The 10,947-nt window shown below is 45.6% G+C and overlaps 2 protein-coding genes across 2 annotated transcripts; both read left to right on the plus strand.

The window, feature by feature from the left end:
• Positions 1-423: 423 nt before the first annotated feature.
• Positions 424-6,208, plus strand: LOC119280029 (proteoglycan 4-like). The gene is made up of 10 exons (XM_037561036.1): positions 424-977; positions 2,045-2,152; positions 2,549-3,211; positions 3,442-4,494; positions 4,576-4,637; positions 4,719-4,769; positions 4,862-4,949; positions 5,341-5,430; positions 5,553-5,641; positions 5,781-6,208. Exons 2-10 carry the CDS (start codon positions 2,069-2,071, stop codon positions 5,803-5,805), a joined length of 2,205 nt encoding a protein of 734 aa, XP_037416933.1. The 5' UTR covers positions 424-977; positions 2,045-2,068; the 3' UTR covers positions 5,806-6,208.
• Positions 6,209-7,748: 1,540 nt separating this feature from the next.
• LOC119280040 (cytochrome c) lies at positions 7,749-10,028 on the plus strand. The gene is made up of 3 exons (XM_037561044.1): positions 7,749-7,953; positions 8,749-8,882; positions 9,614-10,028. Exons 1-3 carry the CDS (start codon positions 7,842-7,844, stop codon positions 9,707-9,709), a joined length of 342 nt encoding a protein of 113 aa, XP_037416941.1. The 5' UTR covers positions 7,749-7,841; the 3' UTR covers positions 9,710-10,028.
• The last annotated feature ends 919 nt before the right edge of the window (positions 10,029-10,947 follow it).

Genomic DNA, 10,947 nt, shown 5'->3' on the forward strand with positions numbered 1-10,947 from the left:
TATCCGGGGTGTTACAGAGGTGGAGCTCGGCAGGTGCCACTGCGGTGGTTCCCTTTCAGTCTTTTCATAGCCGAATATTTGTATTGCTCGCACCTAATCTGGATTTTTTTCTACAATTCACATAGTTACCCTCCTGTATTTATCTGTTTCTATAACCACAGTTCACATTACATAAATCCAAAAAATGAAAAAAGTAGTAGTACAATAGGGTGTGGCCAGGTTTTATTTTAAAAAGAAGAGAGAGGCGAGTAGCCCTCTCGGCCCCAACGGTTAGTAAAACTTGACACTCACTCACACACTGTCGTCCCCGCTAACACCCACCTAATCCGGCCCCAAGTACGCAAGGAAAGTATCCCCTCCCTCCCCCGCTCCCCCGCCCCGCTCCCCTCCCCGTCGCAGCAGCAATAAACGCTCGTAAACGCCGCCACCAGCCGCGGTAGAAACAAATCAAATCCTCTCTCTCTCTTTCGGTACGCCCAACCGTAGGGCAAAGCCAGAGCGCAGACACCACGGGGCGCTCGCCACCGGAGAGAAGGGAGAGCGGGCGGTCACAGCCCACAGTTCTTGCTCGCCCCAGCGGTTCCTCCCTCCCCCGGATCTGCCGCGCCGCGCTCGCCGGACCGCCGGCCGGTTCCAGGCCCGTGCTCGACGGTGGGGGTCGGGGCTCCCTGTCCGAGCCGCCAGCATCTCGTACCTCTACTCCGCAGCTACACTTTCCCTTCTCCTCCCCTCTCCACCATCTTGTACTGTACCTTTCTTTCCTCTCGCCCCTGGCCTACCCCAGGCTCCACGCCGGCCCAATGCGGGTCTAGATTCTCCCCCGCAGCGCGCCTCCGCTGTGCCCTAGGGCTCCCTTGCTTCCTTCCGCCGCGCCGTCCCGCTGTTCTACCTCGTCGCGGCCCTGCTGTGCTGCCTCCGCTCCGCTCCGCTCCGCTCCGCTCCGCTGCGCCAGCGATATTGGGCGTCGCTTTCTTGAGGTATGAGCCTTTTCTCCTCCTGTGATTTTTGCTTGCTTAAACCCAAACTGATTGATACCCGCGAATTTTGGGTGCGCGCCCGGCACACCACCTAGATCCGCCCTAATTTGGCAAGGGCGTAATCTGCGGCGTGATTTCTGAAAAATTCCCTTCAAAAGTTTCTAGATTCGGTCGTGATTTTCCTGCAAGTCCATACCGGGGGTAGGGTTTTCAGCAGTTTGAGCGACCATTCGTTCTTGCAGTTCCGCTGAAGTGTTTTAGCGTGAGTTCTTTGCGCATTTCTTTTCCGAATTGTCACTCGTATCCTCTAGTTGCAAGAACTTATCTTGGTTATTTTAGGGGAAAATAATGCAATCATTTCCCGTGGGGTTACGTTTGCTTGTTTGACTAGTTGTCGAATGCACAAATTTCGTGTTGGTGACATGTTGTCTTCCGAAGGTAGGTGTCAAGGGCCCAACGGTGCAGTTGGAAATGATCAGGGTTCATGAATTGATTTGCTGCGATGGAAAATTGTTGGTTCCAAATAGTGGACTTGGGGGGATTGCCACTTTCAGCAGGATGATTGGTGATATTATTTTTAAGCTTTTAGCCTTTTACTAGACAGGATCTGATTCTTCCTTGCTAGATAGCACCTGTTCTTGTCAGAGATGCCACTGTCGGGTTTTGAGATTTTCCAGTGGACCTAGCTCCAAATATCTGAATCCTGAATTTGCTGAAAAAACACTAGATAGTACTCCCTCCGTCCCAAAATTCTTGTCTTAGATTTATCTAGATACGGATGTATCTAATACTAAAACGTAACTAGATACATCCGTATTTAGACAAATTTAAGACAAGAATTTTGGGACGGAGGGAGTAGTTCTAAAAAAGCATCCGTTTTAGTATTACGTTTTAGTATTAGATACGTCCGTTCTGGATGACTCTAGTTACGTTTTAGTATTAGATACATCCGTATCTAGATAAATCTAAGACAAGAATTTTGGGACGGAGGGAGTAGTTCTAAAAAAGCAGTGGATGACTCTTGTTAGTATCTTCTTCTTATGCTTATGGCTGGTTCGATTTTGCAGGGATTGTAGTTTAATGAATTAGGCATGCAATGTACTATGGCGACAGAGGTCAATCAAAACTGTTTTGCGTGGCCGCATGAGGAATCATCTGGACAGGATACCTCTCAGGTAATTACACTTCCATAGTATCATAGTATGGCTAATTTCAGACAAAGAATTTACCTGGATTATAATAAAAGGGCCAATTTCCATGGTAATTACTATTTTTATTTTGTATTACGTAGGCCTGTCTGGTAAGAACCTTTATTTTTTTATCAATATATATATGATCCTCAGTCTAAGTAAAGATTGATAGTAGATCTATGAACTGGCAAGTGCCTATCTACCTGTTGCAACTGAAATTGCTAGAAAATCCATGCTAACTACTGTCAGACATCTCTGTAATAGTTAGTAGTCTGAACCAGGCTTTTTATAAAGAGCTAATTGTTGCCATCTGTAAGTGAAGAATCAATACCTTTGTCAATAATCTCACTCTTCTTATATCTGTGTTATTTCTGCCCTTAGGGAACAACGCAAGTGTTTGACCATGGTTCCATATCTTTTGGAAGATTCGATTTGGAATCGCTAGCATGGGAAAAGTGGTCTGTTTTTACCAATGACAGGCGCACTGAGGAGTTTGTTAAATTCAATGGATTAGTTGCTAAGAAGAAGGCATACTTTGAAGAATACTTTAAGAGGATTAGGGAGCTAAAGGCTTTAGAACAACAAAACCAACAAACTGAACTGAATCTAGAGTACAGTGGCGATGGTAGTGATTCTAGTCAGACAGGAGAAGACGAACCAGTTGCAAAGCATGCATCTCCTGCTGGATCTGGAACTCATGTTGATGATTCCATGGGACAAATAGCAGCCGAGACCACACCTGAGCATCGACTGGGATGCTACAAGGATCACAATGAGAGCATAGGTAATGGAATTTCCACATTGACTCGTTCTTCACCAGTTGGAGGCTTACAGATAATTGGCGAAGAAACCAGAGAAAATGCAAGCAGTGATAAACAAAATGCTAAATGTGGTCAAGATGATCTGCTGATGCCCAATGAAGCTACGATGACCCCTAAGAGAATTATTGAGAAATGCTCCCGGATTAGTCAAGCTTCAAAAATTATTCCAAAGACGGTCAAGATGACTTCTAGTTATAATCCTGATCACACAGTTGTCAGTAAGGTAAACTTTTTCATCGTGGTCTGGTGTTTATCTTGTTAGAACTTCGAATTATTTGCTGCTATCTACATTTGCCTTGTTTTCTGATAACTAGCATAATGGCCTGGACCCCATAATGATGACCAACTGCTCAATCATGCAAGGCACAAAATAAATACCTGCATTTATGATATGTCACAGAACAGAAACATTTCCCTGAAACTAATAATATGGTTTTCATGAACAATTTTCAGGGTCCTGAATCAGCCAAGCCCATTGTGATAAATCAGAAAACCAAGCCTGGAAATATTCAATCATTGCGGAATCCAAAAGCAGCAACCACCAATGTGATTGGCACCATGGGAAGAACCAAACGTGTGCCCAAAGAAGATCCTGGTGCCATAGCTCTTAGAAGACCTTCCTCAGCAGCATCGCAACGGCCCTCCACCAGGGAACGACGGCCTGTCACCAGAGACGGTTCACGGAACCCTGCTGGAATTGCTAACTCATGTCGCCCCTCTACTGCTGAAAGACGCCTTGCCACTAGAGACCTGGCAGAAAATCAAACAAACATTGCTAGCCCATGTCGACCATCTACTGCTGAAAGGCGCGCTATAACCAAAGAGCTGGCACCAAAGCATGCCAACGTAGCTACCCCACGCCGGCCATCTACAGCTGATAGGCGCCCTATCACCAAAGAGCCGGCACCAAATAATGCTAACATTGCTACCCCACGCCGACCATCTACTCCTGATAGGCGCCTTACCACCAAAGAGCCAGCGCCTAAGCATGCCAACATTGCTACCCCACAACGACCTTCTACTGCCGAAAGGCGCCCTACACGCAGAGAGGTAGCACCAAAGCTTGCTGGTATTGCCAGTCCATGTTGGCCATCTAGTGCTGAAAGGCGGCCTGTCGCAAGAGGGATTGCAGAGAAGAATGCTGATGTTGTCACCCTGCGAAGACCATCTACTGCTGAGAGGCGCCCTATAAAAAGAGAAGCTGCTCCAAAGCATGCCGATGTTGTTCCTCTTCGCAGGCCTTCTACTGCTGAGAGACGCCCTGTTGCCAGAGACAATGGGCTTAAGCATGCTAATGTTGGCAACCCTTGTTGCCCTTCAACTCCTGAACCATGCCTCAGCAGGGGAAGTGCAGCAAAGCATGCTGATGTTGCCATCACGCCTTGTCGCCCTTCAACGGGAGAAAGACGAGCTGTTGCCAAAGAGAATACCCTGAAATTGGATCCAAAAACACCAATAAGGTTGAGAGCAATGCCGGGTAATTCAAATGGTGCTATGGCCACAGCGGTACGTTCCAATCCCTTCTCTCACCATAACACATAATTAACATACACATTTCTGACTGTTTCCTCTCTGTTTCTCATGCAGGCTACTCCCCAGAAGGCAATTACTCGAAATCTTGTTAAAACTAGCAAACCAGAGATGAAAAGGTACCAGTACAGACTTACAGACATGTATGCTTAATTGTTTTTGTACCATATTTGATTTCTTCTTTTTGCATCATTTGGCAGCTATGCTAAGGAAAGGTTAGAACTCCAAGTTGGCGGGAAACTAAAATCTAGGTGCTAATTTTGTTACGCAGCTGTAATGGTTTGGATTATCAAATTTGGTTTAATCATTCTGCTAATAACAATTACCACTCTTATTTGTGTAGTTCTGTTAATCTTCCTCCAAGGAAAGTTTTGACTTCGAATGTTGGAGCCAATCGAGTCGTAGAGAACATCAGAAAGCCAAATAAGCAGGTAACTAAGTGTGACCTTGTTTTCATTCGGTGCCATTGGTTATTTTGATCACAGCATTGTGCTCATTTTCTTGCTAAGCTGATAAGCTGATTGCATGATTTGTTTTGTCTATATATGAATGCTTCTCTACAGACTCACACTATGCTGATAGTTATTCTTCTTTGAGCGTGTCAGTTGCTGCAAGGAAGCATGAAATTTAGAACATATTCTACATTATGCATACAGTTTACACCTCATTATGAGACTTTGAATAGAATTTTACATTCACCCATGGTACATCATGATCTTATCGGTAAAGAAATAATATAATTATAATATAACAAGAGAGTGGAAGTTCAAGAATAAGCACCAGAGAGGCAGAGATGTAATTGCTATTGTGATTCTTTTGTAGGGCATTCAGGAGACAGTTGGATCTCGAGTATTTGCATCAAAGAATGCAACTCCTTTGCAGACCGGAAGCGCAAAGACAAGGGTACCAAATGTATGTGCTTTTATTTTGCTACAGAATAATAACTGTTGATCTAAAAGATATTCATGATCAGATACATAATTTACGGTGTATCTTTACATTAGATTTGACCTTTTGCTCACTTGATTCTGCAGCCGCCACCGCCTCCCCCACCACGCGGGGCATCCCAGTCGCCGAGCAAGCCAAGCCCCAATAAATTGTCTGTTGGTGGTAGAAAGCCAAAGTAAGCAATTTGATCATGAGCACCAGAAAACATTTGCCTGAACAAAACGCTTAATATTGTCATCCCTCATTATAACTTGCTGTGTCCAACATCTGCCTATGGCATATGACTTAACATACATGAATCTTTGTCCATGCAGGGCTTCTACTCCACACTGGCACTAACCCAGCCCCAGGTCTCCATCCTCTAGGATCCTGCTGAACAAGATAGCTTTGAACCCGTGAAGGAATCGGATGCAACTCCACGCAGCCTAAGCATCATCCGTGCTATTCCCCGTGCCCACGGTTGATGCTGGCCTGCGTCGCTACCACCACCACTTTTGTCACCTGTTAACCGTAGTAGCGTATGTACCTACGTGTATCATATCCACTAATGCCGCCGTAGCTCTACTGCCAAGATTTACCCCTACCTAGAACGTTGTAAATACCTGAAATGAATTTGAGCTTTAGTTGAAGAACACTGACCCCCAGGAAAGCTCGGGAAGTTCAGGGGAGTGCTTCTCCACCTGTTGACAATGTTCATGTTTGATCCGTAGATGCAATTGTTCATGTATGGTGTTTTCTTGTCTTTCTTTGGAGCTGATTGCAAGCCTTTGTTCGGTTCGATCGACAAGGACGACCGGCGGTCTGGATCTATCACCATGCGTCAAGCTGATCAGCAGAAATGATGTACCCGATCTCTTGTTTCAGCTGTTATTATGGCCAGTCGACCAGGATGCAAAGGAACCCCACTGTTTCTATTGGCAAATTTTGCACATTTTAGCCGTACTAAATTGAAAACCTTACTACACAGGATGCATGGGTTCTAGACTAATCTCGTGAGAGAGGCACGCCGCGGGCATTAGCCGCCACCGGGGTGTGTCGCGGGGCAAAGCCCCAGACCCCAGTGGTGTTGGAGGGGCTGTTGCACGTCGGGAGTCGGTATGGAGGAGCTGGTGGACAGCCGTAGGACGGCGACGGTGATGTGATGAGTGATCAAACGGTGGCCGGTGGGTCACATATTCAGCGCGACGATCCTCAATGGCGGCCTAGCCTGGCCTGGCCAGAGAAAAGGGCGTCGATGCAAGGTCCTCGACGACGGCGAGCTCGAGTGTTTTTTTTTCCAGGTTTACATCAGGAAATCCTTGTGTTTGGTTTGGGGGAATAATTTTCTTCTCGTTCTTTCCCCATTCCATTGGTGTGTTTATCATCGGCAGAGTACATGATGAGTTGTGTCTCTGATGGGTCCTTCGGGCCCGTTCGGTTTTATGTTTCCAGTGGATTCATCTGGATTCTCTTGCTTTCCTGGTCTTCAGAGTTTCTACATGCCCCTTATTCTTTATCGTTGATTTTTTTCTTCCCTTGGACAGTGATATGCGAGATCGTGGCCATCGACGTGTGTTGGTCTACATCGATGATTTTTCGACCGCTGCTTCTACAGGCTCCTTGGTTTTAAAAAGTTTGCTCTCATAAGGTGGAGACCCAGATGCGACATCGAGATATGATCACGGCGCACTGTCACCGGATGCAGGAGGAAAAAGACATCAACACATTCAAGGCTTTCAATACACTTTCATTTTTCTTTATGATGATTATGTTTTGTAAGGACCTATATAAGACTTAAAATATGGCAGGGACCTTTTTACACAAAAGAAATTGCAAGGATTCTCCTTGATCTCCATTTCTCCACGCATTTTGCCACACTCGTAAAATCAGACCTATACCTAATTTCAACCAGGATCGTTCGTACACCTACGCCCTGCCCACGAACGGCCACGATTCCCCTTTCCCCCATCCGACGACACGAGTGGAGCGCTTTGACCCCAAAGCAGAGTCGATAGACCCGGTGCACCATAGAAAAACAGAAGAAAAGACCCGGTCCACGGGAAGCCCTAGTTGGTGGGCGCCCAACACCGAGCGGAGCGTCTGGTGTCCACGCTCACCGTCCACGCGCCGCCCACCCCCTTCCCTTTCTTTTCCTCCAAGCCACGGAAACCTTCCGGAACCTCCTCTTTTTCCCGAAACACCCCCGCCCACGTGCCTAGCGCTCGCGAGGCCCCAGGGGCATTCCCGTACTTCCGCGCCCCGCCGCGCCGCTAGACCGGTCTATACAACACCTTCCCCACGAAGTCGCCCGCAGCCAGAAAGGCGAGCAAAAGTTTCACTTGGCCTCCCCCCCTCGAGTCCTCCGGCGAGTCTCTGCGGCGGCGGCGGCGGCGGCGATGGCTTCCTTCTCCGAGGCTCCCCCCGGCAACCCCGACGCGGGCGCCAAGATCTTCAAGACCAAGTGCGCCCAGTGCCACACCGTCGACGCCGGCGCCGGCCACAAGCAAGGTATGGCGCCTCCACCGCCGGTCTCCGCCCAACGCCTCAGCGTGTTTATCTATTCTCGCCTGTCCCTCGCCGTGTTGGGCGCGGGAGATCCGAATGGCTCCTTCGATCTGCGCGTGTGGGGCGGTGGTTGAGATCAGATCGGATGCTGCGCGGATAGATCTTTGTGTGTGCCCTTTCTGCTGTCGGAAGTAGCGCTTAGATCTGTCGCGGTTTGTGATGGGGCGGTCGATTGAGCACTGGATTCGTAGCTCTGCTTATGCTTAGCAGTCGATGGCGAGATGTTTCTTCCCGATTTCTGGTGCTTGCTGTATTGTAAATCTATATTTGCTAGAGATTACCTATTGCTCGAATCGTGATCTGTTGCAGCAGGGCTTGCCTCCGCGATTGTTTGTTGCTTTGAATCGCCTGCTTAGTGCGATTAGGCTGCTGCTGCTGTGCTCTCTCTGATCGAGATTAATTTGCTGATGTTATTGGCCGTGCTTGTGACTATTTCATTGCGATCATCTGATATATGATGTTAGGGATCTGCTTATTCTGGGATTGATAGAAGGCATGCATATTTCCTTAGTCTCTGATGTGGGACGCAAGCGGTCCGAAATGGACCAGTTTTGTTACATTTCTGGTTATTTTAATGATTTGTTATGTAGCACAGGGTTTCTTAAAAATGATTAGCTACCGTGTTAAATAGATGGTCCGTTTAGGATTCAACCTCCATCACATCCCATCTTACTATGTATGCATGAGCATATGATAGAAGGTTGTTGTTGATATTAAGCATTTTGTTTGTCCTTGCAGGTCCAAACTTGCATGGTCTGTTTGGGAGGCAGTCGGGTACCACCGCTGGTTACTCCTACTCTGCGGCAAACAAGAACAAGGCTGTGGAGTGGGAGGAGAACACTCTGTATGACTACTTGCTTAATCCTAAGAAGGTATGCTTATTGATCACTTACATTACTTCAGAAGTTCCATTTACTTGTGGTTGTGTTGTACTCTAGGATGCCTTTGATAGCAACCTGTGTTCTCCACTCTATGATCATATTTTGGGTTCACTCCTTTGTGAGGATGACAATATATGAAGTATTCTCAAATTGTGATATGTACTTGCGTGCAAAACTGTATAGAAGCTTGTCTGCATCACTAGTGTATGCATAATCTAGGGACCTATGTTACCTAATTTGTGATTACATCAATGAATTTCATGTGTTGAAAAGCTGTAGAGAAGCCTATGGAGATATGCCAAACAGCACCTAGGTTTCTGATTAAACTGTGTTGATGTTTTGGTTACTTGCATATTCCACTATCCAAAGTCCAGACATCACCTCTTATTGGTAGTTATGTCCAAGCATTCCAAAACAAATCTGAAGGTAGTCCTGCTGTAGTGTATCTGATTTCCTTCTGGCCATGTTTGAATGGTTGGCTGTGTTCTTCTCTGGATTATAATTTGTACTGTATTATCTATATGGACAGTTTTGTTTTTGGGAACTGTAAGCTTGTTTACATAATCCTTGATTCATATTCTGGCTGATGTCCTGATAAATGGTTTTGCCTTGATGTATTTAGCATCAGCTTGTATGCTCGCACTCAGTTCGTAGCATGCCCTTAACAATTCTCTTCTCTTGAAATGTATCTTGTTAACCCAAACCTTGTTATTCCCATGCAGTACATTCCTGGAACCAAGATGGTCTTCCCTGGGCTGAAGAAGCCGCAGGACCGTGCTGATCTCATTGCGTACCTGAAGAAAGCCACCTCCTCTTGAACGGGCATGATGATGCTATGATCTTGTCATGGCCAGTGAATTCATTTTGCAGTAAAATAAGAAGATTAGACATTAATAGTCACTCTGGTTTGATGGGGTGTGATCCACGAGACAATTATCTTGCGAATTTCGTTTTCATGATATGGGTTTCATATCACTAGAAATCTTTGTCAGTCTTTTGATTCGGTTGCTGGAAAACCCCAGTACGCACATTTTGACCACCAGGTGGCGGTGGGACTGGAATGCACACCCATGTTGATGAACATGAGATCTTTAAAATTGATATAAAGCTTTCTGCCCGTGTTATGGAGTCGTCAAATCTGACCCTTTATTCTGCCATGTTGCTTGTCCTATGTGTATTTCCAGTTGTGACTTTTACCATGTAGACTTTCATTCATATGTCTTGTGGGCGTTTCCGTATCTGTACTCTCGAAAATTTCAAGTATAAATGTGAGAATCGAAGTAACCAGTGCTCATCACTACCCACCAAACATTGTATGGAATTACCATGATAAACTCTAGCTAGTACTTCCTCCGTTCCTAAATATTTGTCTTTCTAGACATTTTGAATGACTACTACTACATACGGATGTATGTAGACATGTTTTAACTTATTTTACTCTGTAATGTAGTCACTTGTTAAAATGCCTAGAAAGACAAGTATTTAAGAACGGAGGGAGTAATCGAGGAAACTAGCTTTCCCTTCCAATTGGGGCAGCCCCTAGCGGGATTCTAGTGCCATTCAAAGTTTTTCCCTCTACTATGGGAATGCAATTTTTTTTTGCGGCAACTATGGGAATGCAATTGTCTTCTGGAGTACTTTTGTTTTATGGTTTTCAAGGGGCCAATAAAATCTATTCTATCTTCTATGATCATTCCCCTAACATACCCAAACCTCACACATTCCAAAAAACTCCTTTTATTTTGTAAATACTTCCTCTGTCCCATAATATAAGAACCGTTTTGCCACTAGTGTAGTGGCAAAAACGTTCTTATATTATGGGACGGAGGGAGTATTAAATAGCCAAATTATTTTTTAATTTTGGAGTTTTTTAGCCCTCCAATGGAAACAGAGTGCTTCACACAATCTATTGCTAGGGAGCTATCTCTCTTCATTTTTCCAAAGACATCTTGCACAATTGAATACAAGACCTCTTGCACAAATGAGGAGTACTTCGCCGCTGAGAAAATGGGCTTATTAAATTAGAGTCATCCTCAGTATTAACTTTTAAAATTTG

Source organism: Triticum dicoccoides, chromosome 1A, assembly GCF_002162155.2.
Source record: "Triticum dicoccoides isolate Atlit2015 ecotype Zavitan chromosome 1A, WEW_v2.0, whole genome shotgun sequence".
Lineage (NCBI taxonomy): Eukaryota > Viridiplantae > Streptophyta > Magnoliopsida > Poales > Poaceae > Triticum > Triticum dicoccoides.